The following is a 24,579-nucleotide window of genomic DNA, read 5'->3' as shown; positions in this document are numbered from 1 at the left end:
AGACTTCACTGAGGTTTCTGTATCTGATTTAGCATCTGTAGTAAATTGTCTGCAGTTTGATGCCCCTGGGGTTGGCGGAGTGACAGTTGGCATGCTGAAAATGTTAATGCAAGACTTAGCCCCGGACCTCACGCAGATTGTAACTTCGTCTTTGGAAAATGCCCTGATTCCACACAATTGGAAAAAGGGAAAATAATTTTATTGCTAAGACCAGAAAAAGGGGCTTGATCTCGAAAATATTCGGCCGATTTCTCTCACGACAAATTTGGCTAAGCTTGCAGAACGGGTAATCTACAGCCGCCTCACCTTCAGTGAGGCTTCAGTGAGGCACAGATTGGTTTCCGCAGTGTATGTTCAATTTGTGCCGCGCACATAGACATGTAGAGCCGTATTAGGGTTGCTATGAAGCAAAAAGAGGTATCTGCTCCAGTTACTTTAGATATTGCTAAGGCTTATGACAGCGTTGAACACAGCACTCTGCTTCTAAAGCTACCTGGCGTACAACGTCCTTGGTGCTTCTTCGCGTGGGTAAGGGAGTTCTTAAGGAACAGATCATTCTTTTGCACTAAAGGTACGTTAAATTATAACACACACGCCCCGTCTAGAGGTGTCCCACAAGGCTCCGTTCTTTCACCGTTGTTTAATACAATCATGCCAGATATCCCTATTTACCCGATCATCAAAGTTCGTGTGTGCGGATGATATTGCTTTTTTCGCTTCTGGCAAAAACATTCACATCCTGTATCAATTGGTGCAAGAGCATTCAAATGCTCTGGAAGTTTGGCTCGACAGCCTGATTATAACTGTAAATGTCAATAAGTCTGCTGTCCTTGTTTTCCCACAGTCATCTCCTCTTTACATTTCTTTGTCGTATCACTCTATTCTAATCTCGCAAGTTGATTCGGTTAAATACTTGGGTATATTATATGACCCGCAGTTAAACTTGCTGCCCTATATTAGAAGTATTGTGCTTAAAGGTGAGCGTGCCCTTGGCCGGTTGGTTATGATCAGCAACAAAAAATTTGGTATGCGTCGGGACACTTTGCTTTTTCCTTATAAGGCCTATGTGTAGCCAATACTTGAATTCGGCTCTATTCTCTTTTTCTGGATGCCCAAGTTATAAGCTTGAACTCCTGTATGTTATGGAGCACCGCGCTCTGCGCCTTTGGTTCGGTCTTCCTAAATCTGTGGCGAGTGGAGACGCGGATACCTGATCTAGATTTGCGGTTTCAGCTTCTTACTGTGTGGTCGTTTTTAAGGTATTTGGAGCGTGTTCCTGTATTGGCTAAACCCATATTTGCAACGAAAATATCTGTATTCTTTTGTACTTTTTGGCGTAGGCGTAAGCGCTCTCGTGTTGTGTTCTTTAATTCCCTGCAGTCAAAAATTTCTGTATCAATATATTTGATAGTCGCAGTTATCCACCGCCGCGCTGATACTGTAGTCTCATTCGATGACAACCTCCCAGGCAATGCAAAAATCTTCCTCCCAGTGTATTAAATGGGCTTATTGAGGAGTACATGGATAATTTTCCTAACCATATTGCAGTTTTTACAGATGCCTCTAGGCAAAATGAAAAGGCAGCCATTGGCATTTGCTCAGTGGCTCTGAAAAGGAGTTTTTCATTTCGGGCCCCTGACTGCACCCCTATTTTTGTCGCCGAGTTTCTGGCCATTGAGTTGGCTTTAATAAGGATTTCCTGCAGTATCTCTCAGGTCATTATATTTTAGGACAGCCTTTCCACCTTGACAGCGCTGGAAAAATTTAGGGATACTCTTATGAGCCGTTCCCTTCGATTTTTTTATTCCACCACATATTACAGAGGTACGTTTTCACTGGGTCCCTGGGCACGGTGGCATTGCTTCTATTGAGAGGGTTAATCTTTTAGCGAAGTCCGCCCTTCGGGGACCTATTGTCCCATTCGTCCCTAATACTATCTTCTTGACTGCAGCATACTTTAAAACGATTCCAGCGCCTCCACTACCTGAGCCATTAGCCTTTTCTTGCTGTAGCGGATTTTCAACACCTGGCATTTCCTTGGAGTGTGCGGATGTGCAGTTCAAGGAAGTGTGAGGCGGCCATGACCCTCTTGCGGTGCAGAATACCGCGACTAAATCTCTATTTATGTCGATCAGGGTTATCGCTGACCAACCTCTGTGAGTCTTGTGGCAAAATTGAGTCAATAGATCACTTTTTCTTCTTTTGTCTTTGGTTCGCTTTTCTCCGTAGAACAGACTTGGAGATCCCCATACTGGGGCTACCTCTTTCTATTCCGATCCTTCTCTCCTTCGGAGCAAGCGCCAAGGGATATGCCTTGAAACCTGTGCGCAATTTTATTCACGGATATATAATTGCATCAGGTAGGTTCTTATGCTAGAATTTGAATTCACAGCTTTTTCATTTCCGTTTTTTTCACATTTTTAATGCAAATTCGAGCCTTCTTCAGAAGACTATTAAATTACTCCACTCCTTATTCATGTGTGCGTTTCTATCAGCAATGCACCCTGGCCAATCCTCCGCCGTGGGTACGTGCCATTCAGCCTGAGGACATCATCATCATCATCATTAAAGCTCTGCATGAATTGAGCGCGCGTAACGGGCCCTGCTCCGCCTTATAAATCGTTTGGACACTTTTCATAATTGCAGGATATTTGCTTGTCACCGACGCTCACCAACCTGCTTTCCTAATCGCCTTACCGAGAGAACGTGTGTTAATTGAGTACCATTCGCTTAACCGTTACGCGGATAGCGGCTAGCTCTGTCTGTGTTTTAAAATGTTTTCAAATATCGGCCACCGAAGAGGTATCCTCTAGCTATATCCTCTTATAGTAGTACCCTGCGTCGCAGGTAGCAGGATGGATACCTTTCGATATGGCATTGGTGGTAGCCTATTTGGAGCATTGATAATCAGATATATTTCACCGATAGCTCGGAGTGTCAATGTTCGCCACCAAGCAGAGCCTATCAAGCTGTTCTCTGGAATGCGTAGCTCCATCGTCCTATTGTTTACTTCGTTCCAGAGCCGCCATGGAGCAAGATCACCCGAAGCGGTCTTTGATCGCCCAGTTTGATGATATCTGCGGGCGCCTTTCTTCTAACACAGGCAATGGAGATGAAGGTGCAAGAGCCATTTTTCGAATTTTTCTCTTAACTGCCCACAGGGTGGTACGCAGAGTGCAGTATCATTTTCATAGTGCTCGCATGCATCTTCGCGGTTTTGTTTGCGGGCAGGAGATACTGCTCGCGTCTTGTCATGTGTGCACTTTAGTCTCAAAATCAGTCATTCTCATTGAAAACAGCGGAACACATGTCTTACAGCAGCAAATGTAGTCTGTCAGTTTTTTTACGCTAGCGAACTGACGCGGGAGCTGCATGGGGAATGCTCTTGGGCCAAGAATTCATGAGCAATTTTTCTGGTAAGAGCAATAAATTTGTCATGGTATGCAGGCGACCGCATCATTCGACTGTGGGTGCAGAATTTTACGCTCTAAAGGTTATTCTGTGTATTTTCCAGAAATGCTTTTGGAGTTTGTGCGAAATCAGAAAGAGTGTAAGGAAGGTTGGCATGCTGCTGAAGTTGAGAATTCGGAGTTGAAGACGCTCATTACCACTCTGACAAAAAAGAACCTTGAGCTGAAGCAACAGTCGGCAAACGCCAGGTACGTTCAGCAATGTTCCGCTCTCAGTGAGGCTGCGTTTAAGGCCGCTAGCTGCAGGCACAGTGGAAGCTGTCATGTATGGGTGATTCTATCAATTGCGTTACGAAAATGTAGCTCTTGTAGGTTGCAAGAAATCATAATCTCTTTGGCTTAATAATTCAAAAATTAATTTCAGCAGGCAGTCTTGACCTATATCACAGCAGCTGTGTTCCAAAAACACTGAGTTTAAATCTTGTGTATCTTGCTGTGCTGACCTAGGCCTGTTTAGCCTGTGCTGTTAACTAACACGACAGATTGAGTGCGTTAGTGTGTCATTACTTTAAATGTTTCTTGGTTAGAAATTAGTGCTCGTGTTTCCCTTGTCTATGTCGTGTGTTCATGTAGAGTTGCGCATTAATTTTGAACTACGCAACCGTGTTTAAAAAAGGAAAGCTGAGCGGATGTACAGTCCTTGTTGTTTTCTCACTTTCAAAATTTAGCACTCGCCAGCCCCGCTTGCTTCTTATTCACCTCGCTACTGCGTTCAGTTAGCCTCCTTCACTTTTTTTCCTATCCGTCAATCCTAATCTTTCATCCTATTAGAAACCGATTAGATATTGCAATCCAAATGTGGGTGCTAGCACATTGTAGCAAGTATCACTTGTTGGAATTGCCATCTGAAATAGTGCGACAGACCCTACAGGTGGTACATTGGATATTGGCTACATGTGGATTGAAAGAAACAAAAAGTTGTAATATCTATTACAGAGATTTCTTGAAAAAAAGAAGCGATTCCTTGGTATTACTTATTGGCGTTTTTCTAGTAATAACGCACAATGGGCTAGAACAGAAGTCGCTCTATAGCACCAACTTGCCAGCCCTAGCAGTCAGAGCTGTGACCCGCAACCCGCGGTGCGGTAAGTCGCAACCACGGCGGGTTCGGGCTAGATGGGACAAACACGAGTATTCCACTCGAATGAGCGTTTATTGCTCCCGAGCAATACAAGCAGCAGCAAGCAACAAAGCAACCGACGCAACGAGGGAGTGTTCCGATCGCGTTCGGGGGTGAAATGCACACAAAGAGTGGAACGCACACAAAATGCTGGGGGAGGAGGGTTCCGCTCACCCCGCGTGAATCCTCGCTCACGGCCCGCGGCGGTCAGTTCACACGCGGTGGCCGGGCGGTAACGGCAGCGGTCTCCGTGGCAGATCTGCGTCCGTGCGTGTGCACAGCTCCCACCAGAAGGCGAGCGGGCCCCGGGAGAACCGCGTGACCGCGCCTTCTCCCGGCATGTGGAGAGGAGGTCTGTCCGTGATAACAGGGGAAAGAGGGAAAATCTCCGCGGCGGCATCGCTGCGAGGGCGCGAAAGGAAGCATGGGCGGCGTGAGTGCCCTTTCTCGCAAACCTCCCGAACGGCGCGCGCATAGCATCGCGTGATAATTACGCGCGGCCGTTACTATTTTTTTTATTGGACAGAGGATTCGCGTGTATCCCCACAGCCTTAGTTGGTTTTTCTCATCCTGCTGCGAATTAACCAGGTTCAAGTCTTCTACAGAAAAAAAGCATAAAAATCCTGTAACACAGTCACAGCAAGTGCCGTATCGTCCGTTAATAGCTCCAGTTTTCTTTCATAATTTAAAGATGATCATGCACGACGCTATTGAAAAAAAAACAATTACTAAAGTGATACAAACTTATTCTTGATTGTTTTCCTTTTACCTGAAATTTTCGTGCACAATACTCTAAAACTGGCGACTGCCTCTTCCAGAACAGTTGCAGACAGCATCATTGCGTGCTTTCTTAACGAATCTTAACGAACCAAAAATTCGTTAAGATTCTTCATTTATGAAAGTTCAAAATTAAAAGCTGTGCCGTCCTGCAGGCGCGTATGACGCACGCAGATGGTGAGTTGCAACAGCACGGTTTCCCGAGCTTTTGCACGGACATCCCCGCAGAGGGTTATTGGTGAGCACTGCGCCGCAACGGACCCGAGCACCCACGCTTAGCCATGCGTGGCAGCATAGTGTCTGGGGAAATGGGATCCTGGTGGTTGAGCCGATGCCGAGCGTTTGGACCTTTAACGCCTCTCGGCAGCTGAAACACACCACTTTGGCCCCAGCTTCCTGCAGACGACACCTCAAACCTGAACCGGCCGGCCCAAATCCAGTTGCTTTTTCCTATCCTCCCTCTATATTTCACATTCCTATCTCTTTCTTACATCTCTCCTGTCTTCTTCTCCCTTTGTTTTTGCTTCTTTTTTTCAGGTGGGAAGGGTTAATCTCGGGTGGCGAACTACCTTGCCTTTCGTCATATTGGGTTATAGTGGGGGTATAGCTGGCGTGGGCAGGACTTGCTTGCGAGGGCCTGTCAGGTCCCCTAGTCAGGCTTCGTGGTGGGTGGTTCCACCTCCCCCAGAAATTGATCGAACTCCAAAAAGAGTGCGGACCGAAGACGTAGCTGCCCAATGCTTCCTAAAAACGAAAGACCTTTCCAAAGTATCGCGTCATACACGGTGTAAAACTCAGACAATGTCCAGCACTCAAAACTGTCCACCATACTCTTAACAGGGGACGTTCCTATCTCACAAAACACACGCAGAGCCCTAAATATCGTCCGAGGAGTGATATATAAATTGGACTTTCTCGTGTTGACTGAAGTAGAAGTGCTGGACGAATTCAAAGCTCTAAAATTTGTCATTGTATTACCCATAAACATCTGGAAGGTTAACAAAGAAATAAAAACCGAATATCTAGTCCTCACATTCAACTCGAGCACACTCCCAGAACACATTGAAGTAGGTTATTTTGAAATTCAGTCACACTATGTGCGCAAACCCAGGACCTATTTCAACTGCCAGGGATTCGGCCGTGGATCGCAGAGTTGCCATGGCAGAAAACCCTGCGCGAAAAGCCCCTCACATCAGCCTGCTTCTTATTAAAACTATGAAGCAGTAGCACAATGCTAAGCAAATTGTGAAGATGCTCACCCTGCCTACTGAAGGTCTTGTCCAAGATGGGAGACTGAAAGAAAATTATTTACTCTGAAGCCAAAAGAAACAATTTCAATCAAAAATGCGCGTAATTGGCTGTCGCACAATACGCACATTATCAACAAGTACTTTCACTGCAGGAATCAATTTCACCGATGAGCTGAAATTTCTCATCACAAAAGGCTCCGGCCAATGCCCAGGTAAAGGCTGGGGCCGGGTGGCCTCCCGCCCCGGGATTCGGAGGGAAGGCTGCCCTGCTACCTCTGAAAAAGGGCCCGCCAGCCCCTCAGTCGGTCGCCTGTAAGACTTCCCCCAGAGGGAAAGGCCTACAAACCGTACGCCTTTGGGTTCACTGGGGGCCTGCAGAGCCTTTAGCGCAGGAATGGACAGAAAGCAAAACTTGCCTCCATTGCAATGGCAGCACAGCTCTTGAGCGAAAAAGAAATGAGAAGGCCCCTTTACCTGTACCCCCAAAACCGGTATCTTAAGTAACTACACTCCCAACAATCGCCCAACGTGGCGTTCATTCCACACCGCAACTCCCGTGGACAATTAAATAACCACAATGACATCAAGTAACTTTTTAACACATTTCCCCCATGCGGCTGCGCTGCTACCGAGAGCAAATTTATAGGTTCTCTGGAGGTATTGCTACTGTCACCCACAACGGTGAGGTAACCCATGAAATCGGGTACGAAAACAAAATATAACGCTTTTGCAGTCACTGTCCTTCATTTTAAAACAAACACGATACATTCTGTATACCTCGAAGCAAACTTAACAGTAACACTGCTTGATTTAGAAGCACTTTTTAAGCCGCTACCAGAGCCATATCTGGCCGTTGGAGATATTATATCCGCTGTGGTTTTAGGGGAAGTGAACGAACTGACACGAGAGGTCGTATTATAGAGGATCTTATTCCATTCAAGAATGTCAGCCTGCAGAATACAAGGAAACCCACAAAGTGCTCTTCAAGCTCTGGAAAAATCAGCTGCATAGAGCTGTGTTTTTGTTCACACTCTATTTTTGTCAATTTTAAAAGGAATGTTCTCCTTAACAACTACAGAAGTGATCACCTTCCTGGAGAAATTACCTTGTCATCAGCACCTTTACTGAAAGTAAGCCACGTCGTTGGAAGCTCCACGTAGCTGACTGGGCGCTATTGAGAGTAGAGGTCACGCTGCAGAAATTATTTTCGTATCATCTTAGGTTAGATGAACTGAATGAGATGTTTAAAAAACTATTATAAGTGCTGCACGCCTAGCCATTCCTCAGTGTTCGGGAATGCCATCACCAAACTTGAGGGTGTGGCATAAAGAAGACTGCAGAGAAAAAAAGACCTGCGGAACTTTTCGTTGGTAGCCAACGGCCGAAAACCTTATATGTTTTATAAAGACGCGAACAGAAGCGCAACATATCAGTCATATTGCGGAAAAAAAATCCATGTCATAGCTATTCATAATCGATACACAGCTCCTTCGCATCCCAAAAAATGTGGGAGCAAGCTCATACACTGAATGGCATCTTCTACCCTTTCATATCTATCTTTCTTACATACCTTTACACACAATCAAGTATAGAGGAACATGCAGACATCTTAAGGGAACATTTCCCAAGCGTTTCCAGTTCACACTACACACAATCATTTTTGAGATACAAAAAACAGCCCTAGAACAAGTGGTGGCACAAGAATATATAGAACAGTTTTCTTACAGTTCATAAAATAAAGAGAGCTTTATCTGCCAGTGAAGAGACTGCACCCCGCTCTAAACAGATACATTTAAAAATGCTTGGACATCTTCCTCAGCCTCCTGTGGAAGCCCTTTTGCGATGTTTTAACAAGGTGAGGACGTAGTGAAATACACCCAAAGACTAGAAAAACGCCGTTATTCTACAGTTCTTGAAACCCGCAGAAGCGCCAGGCTTCCCTACCAGTTACAGACCCAAAGCCCTTACAAGCTGTCTGGCTCGATATTTCGAAAGCCCTGTGAACATTTCGCTGAGTTTGTTTTGAACCTCATGAGCTTCCGAGCATCAACCAATGCGGATTCAATAAATGCATGTTCAACAACTGATCATCTCGTCCGCCTGGAAAACTCAGTACCAGCACACATACAACACTGTCTGGCAGTTTTCTTCTGTATGGAGAAAGGTTACGATACCACCTGAAGGCTCGGGATTCTCCGTGACATAACAGACACAGGAATCCGTGGAAGGATGCTGAACTGCTTGAAGTATTTTGTCTGACGGCTCATTTCATGTGCTCCTTGGTTCAGCGCTTTCCAAAAAAAATTGTTGAGGAGAATGGTGTGCCGAGGGGTGTATTTTAAGTACTACGCTCTTTGTCCCAAAAAGGAATTCTATGGCTAAAATAATTCCAAAGTCAGAGGTGTATTCAGTATATGTCGGCGACCTCCAAACTGCATGCACATCATCAAGCTTAACAACGTGCAAGAGACAGATACAAATCGCATTAAACAGAGTAGCGATTTGGGCAGACAAATGCGTTGTTCGCCTCACAAGAAGACGCAGCAGGAACCTTAAAGGAAAGAAGCAGGAACCTTGCAGAGTGACCCCACTCTGCATCTACATGAAACTATATTACTAATAAAAGAAGAACGTGCATTTTAATCATATTGTTGCGGGAAAGAATATATTTACAGCTATGTACACCAGCGAAGGAACAGCTACGAGCGGCACTCAGAACACAGTCAGAACTTCGTCTTCGTCTTCGTCCACCCGTTCACTCGCTCAGTCTCGTCGTCGGCTTCCCGCTTCAGGACCCCGGCTAATGAGACGCCGTCTCGGCGTTAGAGTGGCGACGTATGAACGTCGTGATAAGGTTTTAGGCGGGAGACATGGACGACGTCGGTGGAGGGGCCGGAGCAGATGGCGAGCACGCAAGGGGTGCAGTTTCATAGTTCACGTCGGTGACACGGCGCGCGACACGGTAAGGGCCCGATAGTGAGGAAGGAGCTTCTCGGAGAGACCGACGCTGCGGGACGGCGTCCAGAGAAGGACGAGTGATCCGGTTTCATATTCGACCGCCCGGTGATGGCGGTCGTAGGCGGACTTCTGGGAAGCTTGTGAGGCACGGACCCGACTACGGGCTATTTGGCGCGCCCGCGAGGCCTGGGCGATGCCGTCCTGAGCGTAAGCAGTGGTGGCGACTGAAGAAGATGGCATGAGTGTGTCCAAAGGCAAGATGGGGTGCCGACCAAACAAAAAGTAGAAAGGGGAATAGCCGGTTGTGTCATGCCGTGAAGAGTTATACGCAAAAGTCACATAAGGCAAGGCAACGTCCCAATCTCGGTGGTCTGGTGAGACGTACATTGCTAACATGCCGGTGGGCGTGCGGTTGAACCGTTCCGTAAGCCCGTTGGTTTGTGGATGGTAAGCTGTCGCGAGCTTGTGCTGCGTGGCGCACGAACGAAGAATGTCATTAATCACCCGGGACAGAAAATAACCACCACGGTCGGTGAGCAGTTGACGAGGGGCGCCATGGTGAAGAATGACGTTTTGGAGAAGAAAATCAGCGACATCGGTAGCGCATCGGGTAGGAAAAACACGCGTGATGGCGTACCGAGTGGTATAATCAGTTGCGACAACGATCCACTTGTTGCCGGAGAGGCACGTCGGAAAAGGGCCAAGAAGGTCGAGGCCAACACGGTGAAAAGGTTCCGGAGGTACGTCGATAGGTTGTAGGAGACCGGCAGGCAAAGTGGAGGGCCTTTTCCGACGTTGACACAGGTCGCAAGCAGCAACCTAACGCTTGACGGAACGATACAGGCCAGGCCAAAATAAGCGGTGCCGCACTCGAGCGTACGTGCGGGACACGCCAAGGTGGCCGGCTGTCGGCAAATCGTGCAATTCTTCAAGGACAGAAGAGCGTAGATGTTGGGGTATGACGAGCAGCAATAAAAGACCATCGCAGGGTAGATTGCGGTGATATAAAATGCCATTCTGGAGAAATAAAGTTGAAGAGACGGAGATCGGTTTGCAGAGCGGAGGCCATCAAAGACAGGGCGTAAAGATGACTCGTGGCGCTGTTCGTTGGCGATATCGGTGAGAGCAGTGATAGCTAAGAGGCAGGGAAGGGTCTCAGCGTCTTCTAGGGCAGGTGGCTCTACAGGGTACCGGAATAAACAGTCAGCGTCCTGGTGGCGACGACCGGACTTGTACACTACAGAGTATGAATATTCTTGGAGGCGCAAAGCCCTGTGACCAAGGCAACCGGTGGGATCTTTTAGTCAAGACAGCCAACAGAGAGCGTGGTGATCAGTGACAACAGCGAATGAGCGGCCGAACAGGTACGGGCGGAAATTAGCTACAGCCCAGACAAGGGTGAGATACTCGTGCTCAGTAATGGAGTAATTTTGCTCTGCGGCGGAAAGTAGGCGGCTGGCATAAGCGATGACGCGATCTTGGCCCTGTTGACGTTGGGCTAGCACGGCGTCAATCCCATATCCGGAGGCGTCGGTGCGAACCTCTGTGGGAGACGACGGGTCAAAATGGGCTCAGATGGGCGGAGAGGTTAGCAATTGAACGAGGGAGTAAAATGAGTGCTCTTGAGCAGTGCCCCAGTTAAAGGGGGTGTCGTTCTTAAGAAGGTCGGTGAGGGGGCGAGCGATGCCGGCGAAACCTTTGATAAAACGGCGAAAATACGAGCACAAGCCGACAAAGCTGCGCACATCTTTCGACGACCTAGAAAAAGGAAAGTTCTCGACGGCATGAATTTTGACTGGATCTGGGCGGACACCAGAAGCATCAACCAGGTGTCCGAGAATAATGTGTTTGCGGCGACCGAATTTGCATTTCGATGAGTTCAGCTGGATTCCGGCGTTACGGAACACTGTCAGAATGCTGGAGAGGCGTTCGAGGTGCGTGGCAAAAGTAGGCGAGAAACCCACAACATCGTCAAGGTAACAGAGGCCGGTCGACCACTTAGAGCCGCGAAGAAGAGAGTCCATCATTCGTTCAAAGGTAGCCGGCGCGTTACAGAGTCCGAATGGCATGACTTTAAATTGGTATAAGCCATCAGGCGTCACGAAGGTGGTCTCTTTTCGCGGTCCTTTTCATCAACAGCAATTTACCAGTACCCCGATCGAAGATCAATTGAAGAGAAATATTTAACATGGTGATGGTTCGGGCTAGTCGGTATGCGTTATGATCCATAGCGCACCAACAAAACAGGGGACAAACACAAGCACTAAACTTCCACTACGGCTTTATTTGGTGCACACAGAATTTATACATTAAGTAAAGAACGAAACCAGTCAGATTAGACAAGATACTTTGTGAACAAAGCTTAAAAATCACATGCAATACATTTCACCGGTTGGCATACTGCTCCGAGGCTAAAAATGCCATATCTTTCTTTGTCAGTGACAATGACAGACTGCTGACGCAGCTTTCAGGTCCAGCTCCTTCGATTGCGGCAGCCTCGATAATTTCCCTTGTTAATCTATCGGCATTTCTGCCTATCACCTCGCATTCTTTAAAACCAGGCTTGCATTTATGAGCACGACAGTGCCGTGCCAAATTGCTGGAACCGCCATCCCTGACTTCCCTAAGGTGCTCGCTTAACCGCTCATTAAGGCATCTGCCTGACTGCCCAATGTACGCCTTACCGCATGAAAGTGGGATACTGTAGACTATATCTTCAGTACACTGCACGAAAGGGTTTCTATGCCGAATCGTGCAACTATTATGAAGCCTGCTGTCGGGACAGGTGGCCTTGCAAATGCGGGACAATTTTTCTGGTGCAGACATATACACCTTCACTCCCACGTTTTGTGTTACCTTCTTGAGGGAGTGTGACAGCTTGTGGATATATGGCACCACCACTACCTTGTTGCCCCCTTCGCCATCAGTTCCAGTCTTCTTGGCCTTTTCCTGCTGATGCAAGCTCTCAGCAACCGAAACTAATAAGTGTCTGGGGAATCCTGCTGCTCGGAGGCGGTCCACCTGCTTATAAAAACTACTTTTAATCAAGCATGCGCAGGACTTGCTAACTGCATTTGAAAAGCACGTCTTCACGACCCCTCGCTTGACCAGCCTCGTACGCGTAGACGAAAAGGGTAATAGGAGCTTCTCAGCTCTGGGCTCATACATCCAACAAACCTGCTGTCCCGTAACCAATTTTAGGTCAAGAAACCGAATAGTGCCCTCAACCGGAAGCTCATGGGTGATCTTCAGAGGGTGCAGACACTCAGAGAAGGTAGAAACAGCGGTTGCGGCTGTTACAGAAACATCTCTTTGGCTCTTACGAAGAACCACTAGGTAGTCATCAACATACCTAAACGTCCGAATGACAACAGCAACATCCAGTTTATTTTGCAGTCGCCTGTCTAGATTAGCATAGATTAGAAATATTTGGCGCCGTGGACGCAATCTAATGCATCATCGATCATCGGGAGAGGATACACGTCCTTTTTTGTGATGCGGTTTAGGAGCCGGTAATGAACGCAGAAGCGCCAGCTGCAGTCCTTTTTTTTTACCAGGACAACTGGTGATGCCCAAGAGCTTGACGAGGACTCGATGATGTCTTTTGCGAGCATCTTGTCCACCTCTTGATTGATGACGGTGCGTTCAGCGCTGGACACGCGGTACGGACGTCTGTGGATAGGAGCGGCAGCATCAGTGTTTATGCGATGCGTCACTACAGAGGTACAAGCCAAAACACGGGCATCAAAGTCGAAGATGTCGCGAACAGATGATAAAAGGCACATAAGATCATGAGCTTGCGTCGGCGGTAGGTCAGAAGAGATCATGTCGGCGTAGTCGTCTGTTGATTTCTCGGTTGATGTGGCTGCAGGCAACAGGCTTTGATGAGTAGAAGGTAAGCAGGTGTCCACGACTGATATGACACATTCGGCAGCCGGGCAGAGCGTGGCGAATTGGTTGGATAGACGGGAGTGGGAGCGGTTGGATAGACGAGCCAAAGTTCAGAACCGGAAGGTACGCTCGGTTGGCCGACATTGTACAGACAGTGTGCGCAAGCGCAATACTTCGCGAAAGGGCGACGTCAAGGTCCGGAGTGACTACGTAGGGACCACCAGGGACAGGAGGAACAGATGAGAAAGAAATGTAAGTGGCGGCTTTAGGCGTTAGACGGAAAAAGTCGACAGCAGAAAGGCGAGGTACAACTGGGGACGGTGACAAAGCAGAAAGGGGAAGGTCAAGCTGGACAACACTGGTGGCGCAGTTGATGAGGGTTGAATGCTCAGACAGAAAGTCGAGGCCAAGAATGACGTCATGAGGGCACTGGTCCAGAACAGAGAACAGAACGGATGTATGGCGGCCGGAAATGGTCACACGGGCGGTGTATAGTCCAACCACAGGAGGCGTTCCGCCGTCGGCAACGCGGAGAACGGCTGTGGGTGCCGGGGTCAGTACTTTTCTGAGGCGGCGTTGGAGGGTTGAACTCATGACGGACACGTGCGCGCCCGTATCGATCAGGGCTCTCACAGGGACTCCATCGACATGAATAGCGAGCAAAGTTTAGTGTGCGCGGAGCGCTAAGAGAGGATTTTGGGACTGGGGCTGTACTGCAGCATCACCTCCAGACACTGCAGTGTCTAGTTTTCCGCTTGCGAGCGTACGTAGCGGCTAGGAGAGGAGCGACGGCGTAGGGGCGAACGAGACTGCCGATGCAGGGGGGACGGGGAGCGGCTGGGGCGGGAAAACTGGCCGTTGACTGTAGCACTCTGCCGGACTGGAGGGGGCGTGAAGTGGTTGGGCTGTTCGTCGTTTCGGTGAGAGCTGAGAGGATTGTATGCGCAACGATGGGACCAATAATTGCGACAGTGACGGGAGATGTGGCCAATACGATGGCAGAGGAAACAAATGGGCCTGTAGTCGGGTGTCCGCCAATCGTTAGGGTTACGTCGACGTGGAGCGAAGTAGGAAGGTCGGTCAGGAGCAATCGCAGTGATGTCGGGTGGGAATGAAGGACGTACGGGGCTGACGGGTTGGAGTCCAAGATTTGCAAGCTTTTGACGGACGGCGGCTTGTACCACAGAGATGGTGACCAAGTGGTTGTCGCCATCACGTAGGTGCAGGGAGGCAGGAGACATGGCTTCGAGTTCGCATCGAATGATGCGGGTCACATTTTCTGGAGCGCAGGAGTTTGCCGGTGCAGCAGGTCTTCACATAAGGAAGCGGCAGCCGTTTTCGGGAGGCGTGTGTACGGCTGCCTAATACGCCTGCTTATAGCTTCCTCGAAGCGGCGACATTCCTTAATGTCGTCGACTGTAGTGTAATTCTTGTAGACGAGCAGGTGAAGGCATCGTCGGCGATCTCCTTCAACCCGTGAGCCACTTTGTCAGACTCGGGCATGTTATTCTCAACTTTGTTGCAGAGGGCCAACACGTCCTGAATGTACGAAACAGGATTCCGTAGAAGTTTGAGCTCGGGATGCAAGGTTCCTCTTAGCGGCGAGTGTTCGGCCGAGCGGCCGTCCAAACAGGTCGCGCAGTTTCTGCTTGCAGACGTCCCAGCTGGTCAAGTCATCTTCGTGAGTCTCGTACCAGACTCGGGTGGTGTCTTTTAGGTAGAAAATGACATTGGCGAGCATAAGGGTTGGATCCCAGCTGTTGTATGTATTCACGCGTTCATACATCTGGAACCAGTCGTCCACGTCAACGTTGTCGGTGCCAGAAAATGTCCCAGGGTCACGAGGAGCAGAAAGAACGAGTGATGGCATGGCCGAAGGTGACGTTTGCTGGCAGGCGTCCTGGGTCATAGTGAGCGAAGGCAGCTGTCGGCCGCTGCGGAGCTCCGTCGTTGGTAGACGTAGGGGAAAGGCGCACCTCCACCAAATATGTTGCGGGAAAGAATATATTTACAGCTATGTACACCAGCGAAGGAACAGCTACGAGCGGCACTCAGAACAGTCAGAACTTCGTTGTCGTCTTCGTCCAGCCGTTCATTCGCTCAGTCTTGTCGTAGTCTTCCCGCTTCAATATTATTAGAAAACTCTGATTGCTACTGCACCACAATACACTAAAAAAGAGAGCCTTCTATCTCGGAACATACTCTAAATGCTAAGAAGCATTGGGGGTCTGATGGAACATGTCTTCTGCACATGTATCGCTCTTTGAGATGTTCCCCCTCATATTATGTGTTCTTTTTGTATAGTTCAGAGAGACCATCACACTGAAGTACTGCATCCAGTCCAGGACTCAGGCCTACGCCTCTCATGTGGAGCATACAGGACATCTCCCACAGTCAGGCTGTATACAGAAACAAATTAACCCATAGTTGAAATCGCAAGAACTGTTCTAACTTGTGCGCATGGCCTTAAAGTAAGATCTCTACAAAACACTTCTCCTATCTACTTGTAACAAAACGTTCTTCTAGAATGATGTTCACACGCAAACCTCGAGCTACCTGGCAACTGGTCTTGAGATTTGAAGAGATATGCCAGAATATCAATAAGCATCACACACTACCTGCCATTGTTCAAAGACGAAATCCTCTACCTCCATGGTACAATTTTCTTGCAGTCCGCAATTTCACTTTTAAATGCATGGTTCCATAAATAAACTTCAGAAAAATATGTCATACATGAATTTCTTGCAATCGAAGAGGATTACAGTAGCTTTACGGAGTGTTATACTGACGGTTCAAAAACGGATGTTTATGTAGAAAGTTAAGCAGTTAGAGGGAATTGGAGAAAAACAGTAAGACTTCCACAGTGCGCATCGGTATTCACTGCGGAATGCTATACGTTTGTGTGTCCGTAGGAAAAATAGTAAAATAGAACTCACGAACAGTAATGTTTACGCAAACTCTCTGAGCCTAGTTACACCTCTTCAGTCTATAAATGCAACCACTCCGCTACTTGGTGACGTCATACACAACATCGTAACAGCCACACCTCAAGGATAAAACATAATACTCTGTTGGGCTCAGAGTCGCGTCGGAATAAAAGACGCCGCTCAAGCAAATGGCGAGCAAATAAGGAAAGTAAGTAACTCTTTAGGATTACGTGAACTTAGTGTATCGTAAATGAAACAAAAAGTGGCAGTTGGCTTGGAACAACAAATTAAATAACAAAACTACACTTTGTACAGCCTGTCTCAGGTGAATGGAAGTCATGTGTGCACAAAAACATTTGAATTAACTGATTTTCTGCCGTCTCCGTATAGGCCAGACACACCTTACACCCAACTTACTGCTGAAAATACAAGAGAGACGTGTTTCTGAAAAATGCGGATATAATCTTGCGGCTACTTCCATTTTATTCTCATTTTTACTCAGAAAAAACACTTTACTAAATTTAATAAGGAATGCATTTTTTTTCAGCCAACACAAATCTTACTGACAAAGGAATTGTTGACATGTCTTGTGTTTAAGAGAAGCAGGTATTCTCAAGAAACCAATAAACCTAGAAACGAACCTAAATTCTAAAGAAACTGCTTCGCTTGATATTTAAGACACCTCAGCGAGCTTCTCAATCCTGAGAAGCCGGACGACTTTATTTGGTTCTTTGGGACCAGCCAAGGATGGTTAATGAGGTTGCCCGACCCTCGTAAATTATTTTACTTGACACCATTGCTATAGTTTCTTTTTTGTCATCATAGTAGTACAAAGTAATGTTTTATTCCCTCTACACTACCGATGATTTTTCACATTTCTATAAAATTCTGCAGGAAACTTTTCTCACATGTTGAGCTTGGCACAAGATGGCCTTAGTTGCCTATGTGCCGTAAGCACCGACACACTACCGATGATTTTTCACATTTCTATAAAATTCTGCAGGAAACTTTTCTCACATGTGGAGCTTGGCACAAGATGGCCTTAGTTGTCTATGTGCCGTAAGCACCGACACAACACAAAAAGAACAGCCAAAACTGCGTCAAATGCTTCTAATACAATTGCATCCAAACCATCAATTCAGAGCGGTGTAATAATGTAATGTCACTATGACCTTCCCTGTGCTGGACTTGTAGCTTTGCAACAACAGCTGGGACTGTGCCTAAGGGGGCTGTGAAACAGATTTTCAGTGCATCATTTTGCGTTCTGGTTGCATAGAAGGAGTTATAGTGGTTCTATTAGCACTGGTTGTACCGCGTAAATTCCGGTTTTTAATATTTCAATTAGGTTGCAACACAAATTCATGGCGCTGATGGTGTCCAGTGGCGTTAATCAAGGGGGGGCAGGGGGTGGACGGGAGGGTTCTGACCCCCCTGCACTTAGGATGGCGAAGGACACTGCATGCGAGCGTCCACCCTTCAGATTCGCCCGTGTCTACACGGTCGGCATCGGATGATGCCAGCAGCAGACGCAACACAGGGAAGCCACTAGAGCGCAGAGGCCTCCTTCATGCAACAGAATGGCTCAGTACGATCAGATGTTAGGAAGGCAGCGCTGTCAAAATCACAATCTGACGAACATCAAAGGACATGCCATGGCTGCGTGTGACTCTGTTTAATTTGACTTCAAGCCTCTGATTTTCTTGCGTCGAGGCAAGCTGTGATTGAGACAGGCGTTAAAGAGTGGCACCTGATGTTGGGCTAGTTGGTCTTCCATGATCTTTGATGAACCAGAGTGAAAAGAGAACATACAAGCAGAAGGATGACGTTGACGGAAGCGCTTAGCTAACTACTTTTATTCCAGAAGTAATAGAGCTGGGCCTGAGACGTAGAAATGTACGCAAGAACCATTTTTATATAAAATCGTCACAAAAGATAGTAGCAAGGCAAAAACGATGTTATAAGTGGAAACGTTTCTGTGCGCCGATGAAAAAGAGAGAGGCAAAGCCAGCAAATCCTTAAGACCTTTTTCTATGATTCATAAATGCAAAGAAACAACAAAGGTTGTGAAGATAAGTGACCAACAAGAGACGTAAAGAAAGAAGGAAACAGAGAAGCAGAAACAGCAGTTCCCCGTAAAGAAGCGCCAAGCTTGGGTAAAGTGCTACAAAGCAGAAACAGACGGCAACAGAAACCTGGGCGCCCTTGGAGACACCCGAACGGCGGCGCCCCGAAGAAAGGCGACTAAAGACCACCAACAGCCCGGCGCCTTTAATTGGCAGTGACATTGGGGAGAGCCGCGCGGTCGGCTACAGACGGCGCTTCAGCTACACGCCCGCAAGCGGCCTCCTTCCCGAATGAACTCCAGATGTCAAACACGGCACAAGGGTAGGGGTAAAGACGCGACGACCAAACCATGTGCACTTGCGGGTGAGAGGGAAAGAGTGCCTCGTGGAGATTGAGGGTGAAAAAGCGTGTGGACGAGGCCAGTGCGAAAAGAACAGTCGTCGGAAGAAGACGTGTGTAATGCTTTTTGAATATAGCCAATGTCTTTGTTATCGTTAAACGGGTTTGTCCCTGTGTAATTTTTCCGCTGTTATTCGAACCTCAAAAGTTTTAAAGTTCAGAGTTGTAGCATTATCGCTAGATTTAAAAGAAGCTACTATATATACATTACAAGAGACACGGCAGAACCCTCGGCACCATAGCTACAAGATCATGATTTTTGTTCTGTTTCTCCTAGGATAAAAGTGTTCAGTTCAGCGCTTCCGTCCAGGTGATCCTTCTTCTATTTCTTTGTTGTTGTTTGGCGCTGGTTCTTGAGAGATCAAAGTTAAAGGGTATATTCCTGGGCGTTTGAGTGTCGACACCGTGCAAATGCCTCAAGCTTTCTTCGAGGTCTCTCTCTTGTTCAGACCTGGGGTACATTTTAACACCGCGCCAGACAGGCACTGACAGGTGAGACTCTCGTCTTGGCTGCGTCCATAAATCTACTTCGTCTCAGCTGGCCATCTTTGTTTAAAGATATAAAAAGTGTAAACCACATTGAACAATGTCCACTGCCGTCACTTTCTGTTCTAAACAGCCGGTCGGGTTAGAAAATTGCGAATGTCCTTTCAGCCATCTGGGGCTCACAGCTCCTATAAGTTAGAATTAAAACAACAACGGAGGCTATGAATATAAAGTGAGAAAGCGATGCTTCATCGTTAAATTCTGTAGAAATAGCACAAACGGTGAACTGTTAGATGTGAGGAAAGCTACCAAACGTAACTTTATAATCGATGCTAGAGGTCTGCCCGGGTGCGGCCCTGGTATCAATTTCTAAAGACCGGCCCTCGAGCCTGTGCAGGTCCGTTTGCATTTGATGATAAAACTTCGCCCGTGAATAAAAAAAGAGAACAACAGGTTGTAAACAAGCATCTGATCTTAGTAGTGGGTAAACAATCTGTAGGAAGCAAGAACTCGTATCAGTGACGAGTGCCTATTTGAGCAGGGCACAACCTAAAAAATTGGGTTACAAAAAGAGCACTGCATGCATTGCTTGGTCATTGCCGCTGTCGAGAAAATATTCGCTTTGCTGTAGCGGTGAGCCAGACCCCATACATTTAAATAATGAGAACAATCTACTTGGCGGTTACGGAGGGCTAACAACAGTTTGAGCGGTGATACGAGCGAGAGCACTGCAGGAAGATGTGCCTGTCGAGCCGCGGATACCGGCGCTCGATCCACCATGTCCTTGCTCCAACTGTATACACGTGCATAAACACTCGCAGTGCGAATTCTCACTGGCATATTATAGTTACTCACTTCGAAGCAGACTGCGGTAACAGTTTACGGGAGTTTTTTCTAAGCCGCAGTGCACGGGCAGCAAACGAAAGCACCTCCCTCATGAATTCGTCCTGTGACTCGATCGCCGCTATCGCTAGACCGCTGACATGGAGGAAATATTTCTTTTGCCCTGACTGTCAGGCACATTCACAAAATTTTAAGAGAGAACAGGTTAGGGGCGTGTTTTCTAAGCTCGAGTGCACACGCATCGGGACCGATGGGCACGTCGCTAGAGCGCGTCGCCTGCAGCCTTCGTTTGCTTGGAGGTTGCCCACTAAGCGATGGAGCGAACGTCGCCGCGTCGCCTCGCCGCGTCGCTGTTTTTCACGCACATGGAACTCACTCTTTGCAGTGAACAGGCAACCTTTGTGTGCAAACTTCCGCGACCTGCTCAGACACTGTTTTGTTTGGTCCCACCCAATGTCGTCATTCGGAAAGTGAAATTAGATTAGGGAGTAGCAGCGAAAATCAGGTCCAGGGCATCATTTTGTTTGCTTGTACTTTGAAATTTGTGCATCCAATAACTCCCGTTTCTATGCGCTTATTCCTGTATTTTTTTTTGGGTCGGCATCTGTGTGACATAAGAATTCACCTCAAGTATAGCTGGCATCTCTTCAAGCAGTATTTCACAGCCGCTTTAGTTAAATTTCTCGATGGTCTCTTTCATTTTGAATCTTTCAGCGTGCGTCAAGCAATAACCTTGTGGTTTTAGCCTTCGTTCTCAAATAGCCGCGGCAGCAAGCTAGCTACATAGCAATGGTACGCCATGTTCCTTCGAAAGCAACAATGTTATGACTCCCTGTCTCTTTTTCTATAATGCTTTGAGCACTATAGCTGTCAAGCATCGCGCTCTAAACTCATGAACCACCATCATTTGGTGATATAGAATCTGTACCTACAGTTTGCATATGCTGTAGATTTCTCGTGTGCTCTAGGGTTTAAAGCTAACCGTTCACCCTGTTCTAGTCTTGCGACATGCTCCTTCGGTAACATGAAACTGCCTGTATTTTCTAGGAGCTTATTTACACGTGAAAAACCTTCTAACCATCTGTTCCCTTGCTTCAGGGAGGCTTTGAAGAGAGAACAACTTCGTAGAGAAAAGTGTGAAAAGGAGGTGGAAGTACAGGTAGATTATTTTATTTTTTCTTGCTTGCGTGTGAGTGCGTGTGCGTGTGTACGTGTGCATGCACTTTCACATTTTCTCTGCTTTGCTATTCCAGAAAAAACAATTAGAAGTGGTTCGAGAGTTCCTCGAAAAGAAGACCAAAATGCTGAATAACATACTACAAAAGCTGCCACTACAAGAACCAGGTCAGGAGGCGAAGCTGCATCGCCGAGGCAACAGGTTAGAAACAAAATTGTTCAAACGTGTTGTTGTAGGGCCCTTAAACATTTACGTTTCTTTTCTTGGTCCAGGAAGAGGGTGGACTTTTACATATTTCATTTTATTACCTCCTCTTACCGGCGTAGATTAGTTGTGCACGCTGCTTTCAAAAGTGTGGCTAGGCTTTTCAGGTTCTTAACATGAACAAGTGCAAAAGGCTAGGAGGCACGCTGAAATAAAAGGTAAAGCGCAGGTACTGCTATAGTGTGTAATTCTCTCAAAAGCCTGTCGACTTCTCATGGTGGAATTTGAAATAGCAGACTGGATTTGTTATGCCATCTAGCTTTGAGTGGAATGCAGATATGGAAGATGTAATTATAACAGATCACATTGTGCTTTCTTGTGTAGTAGATTGGTGCCACTTATCTACTGACCACGAATTTGTTCGTTACTTTGCATGATCTTTTTCTGTGCTTATGCAGCATCTGGAAAGCTCAGTGAAATGCTTGATGCTTTTGAACATGGTAAGGTTATCCTGTGACTATTTTTATAGCCGTCCTGCAGCAGTGGTGCAACCACACTGTTAGGTGGTGGCCCAAGAACGCTAGGAATTGTATGCCCCTTCTCTAGCAACAAGTGTATCTGTACAGATTTTCAGAATTGAAATGGAACTGGAGAAAACATACAGTGAATCTCTGTCCGCACATGGAAATTGAAGCGCGTTATTGGTCCTCATGTGGCTGGTATGCCCAGCCTCATGAAATCTATGCAGAATAGGAAGCCTGGTCGTGTTTTTGCTGGTAAAACGCTTTCCTTCATTCAAATATGAAGGGTTTGTCACCAGGTACTGTATTGCTTTAATGTGGAGAAAAGATTACTGATGGTCCCTTGTGATAATTATGTGGGTTGGCTGTCTGCCTCCTTCTGTTGGTAAATGGGCTGTATAATAGTCAGTCTACGCCTTGGTGGTTGGTTTGTTGCTTATCATGCTGGTGCATTTCAGGCTGGAGGTGACTAGAAATTGCGGGGGCTCGATGGTTCCTTCCTCCGGAGGCTGCTTTCCGAAAAACAAAAGTGGCCACTGTGGCGCCAACAGCACTTCTCTGCCAGAGAAGAATAATGTGCACGGAACCGTCTTCAAGCGCCCATTACCGGTCGCCAAGAAAGAAAAGGCGAGTCCCCTTTTTCTTTTGGTTTTCTTCAACCAGATATTCTTCTTTTTAAGCACCTCTTGTTGGGCACAAGTGCTATTTTGATAACAGTAGATTGGCGCTCTGATTAGCTGTAATATCTATTTTTTAATCATGTACACTTCTCGGATCTGTATGCTGTGACGAGCTGGTCTTGCAGCAATGGCTCTGTTGGGCAAAAGAGCGAGCTTTTAAATGTTTAGGGTCTACTGTAGTGGTAGTGCTCGTTATAATTGTAGTGGGAAATACAGAATGTCAGTTGTAAAGTCTCTGTAAGTACTTCAGTGTTCACTTTCTCTATAAAGCATCGGCTCCTTCTGTGTTCATGCGGCGCATTTGCCAAAGTAGCCAGCACAGCCAGCTGGCCTCGGGACTACCATATATGCTAACCTAAAGGGTGCCACAAGGCTGGGAAAGAAAACTGAGAATTTGTTTTTTGAGGAAAGGAAATGGCGCAGTATTTGTTTCAGATCTGTGTAGGCCCCAGAACTGCGCCGTAAAGCAAGGGAGAAAGGGTAGTGAAAGAAGAGAGAAAGAAGTGCCGTAGTGGAGGGCTGCGGAATAGTTTCGACCACCTGGGGAAACGTGCACTAACATGGCACAGCACACGGGCGCTTCTTGCTTCTCGCGTCCATGGAAAGGGGGCCGCTGAAGTCTGGTTCAAACGCGGGTACTCCGGGTGAGCAGACGAGCACTTTAAGCACTGAGCCAACGCGTAGGGCTCTGGGAGAGGGCACAAATTAATGTGACGATGCTAATATTCAGCTTTGGAGGCAAAAGCTTGATTGTAATTTGGCGGAGAAGATCGAAGAGAGAGAATAATGCTGCAAGTTGAGCTAGTTGGAGGCAGTCTGTTGCGAACAAGTTTGTACGGCACGTACACCTGTGCAGCGGTAGTGCACAGCATGAAAAAAAACGGAAATGATAGGCGTTCTTTCATGACGAAAGAAATTGAATGAATCATCGTGCTTGAAACTTACATCTGCAACGGTCAAAACACAGCTGTAAGGGCACTGCATAGGAGCATTAATTATTTAGCTATTCATTTTGAAGGGGAGCAGTTGTAGTTGCATTATCTTGTCGCATGCATTAGTTGCAACCTCACGATGGCAGCGAACAGCAAAAAGAAGTTAACTTGTGAATAAGTGTTATGTCGTTAAAAGGGAGTGCAATTTTCATTGTCTAAAGACAACTGTCCTGCAAGTCCCTCGGGTGGCTCAACATCATCATCAGCCTGCGAACGCCCACTGCAGGGAAAAGCCCTCTCCCATATCTGTACAATTACAACTGTCCTGTGCCAGCTGTGGCGACGTTATCCCTGCAAACTTTTTAATCTCATCCACCTACCTTATTTCTGCTGCGCACTGCAAGACGATAGCGTGTAAGGTATATGCCACCATGAAAAATTCAGAGTAACCATCGATGCAGGAGTCGAGCACTCTGTGATTCTTGTCCTCGATTAAACTTGCAGTACTCTTTTAGTTAGCGTGTTTGGTTTGTGTAACAGTTCTTGACTGGACTTATATCCAGTTACTTCCAGCTTTTTCTTTTCTGAGCCATTCACGCAGTAAGATCGTGATTCAGTGGAACATTGTCCGTCTTCTGTCCAGGGGATAGATAAAGAACAGGCGCACATCAAAGGACCGGTTAGCAAACTGCAAAAGGCCGAGGCGATCAAGAACGGGAAAAAGGTTCTCGCTCCTTCCCGAGCGGTCAATCAACCCGTGACACCATGCCAACCACCACCACTGCCGACAGCTTCAGTGTCAAAACCGCCATGCTGTCCCACTGCGGGTGCCCCTCCACGGTGTCTGCCCACGAAACCGAAGTTCACCAGCGGTCAGTAG

At 47.1% G+C, this 24,579-nt stretch overlaps 1 protein-coding gene across 1 annotated transcript; it reads left to right on the top strand.

Moving 5' to 3' along the window:
• Positions 1–3,379: 3,379 nt before the first annotated feature.
• On the top strand, positions 3,380–24,579 carry LOC144122128 (uncharacterized). The gene is made up of 6 exons (XM_077655674.1): positions 3,380–3,416; positions 3,515–3,659; positions 21,284–21,344; positions 21,439–21,563; positions 22,546–22,714; positions 24,343–24,579. The coding sequence occupies exons 1-6, from the start codon at positions 3,380–3,382 to the stop codon at positions 24,577–24,579; spliced, it is 774 nt and encodes a 257-aa protein (XP_077511800.1).

Source organism: Amblyomma americanum, chromosome 1, assembly GCF_052857255.1.
Source record: "Amblyomma americanum isolate KBUSLIRL-KWMA chromosome 1, ASM5285725v1, whole genome shotgun sequence".
Classification (NCBI taxonomy): domain Eukaryota; kingdom Metazoa; phylum Arthropoda; class Arachnida; order Ixodida; family Ixodidae; genus Amblyomma; species Amblyomma americanum.
This window is presented reverse-complemented; position numbering and strand designations above follow the sequence as displayed.

What these genes read in the sequence shown, in the direction of transcription:
- LOC144122128 (XM_077655674.1), top strand. Translation starts at nt 3,380, where the DNA reads ATGCTCTTGGGCCAAGAATTCATGAGCAATTTTTCTG. An exon ending in CAACAGTCGGCAAACGCCAG is followed by an intron (nt 3,660 to 21,283) that starts GTACGTTCAGCA and finishes CCCTTGCTTCAG; the next exon opens with GGAGGCTTTGAAGAGAGAAC. An exon ending in AAAAGGAGGTGGAAGTACAG is followed by an intron (nt 21,345 to 21,438) that starts GTAGATTATTTT and finishes TTGCTATTCCAG; the next exon opens with AAAAAACAATTAGAAGTGGT.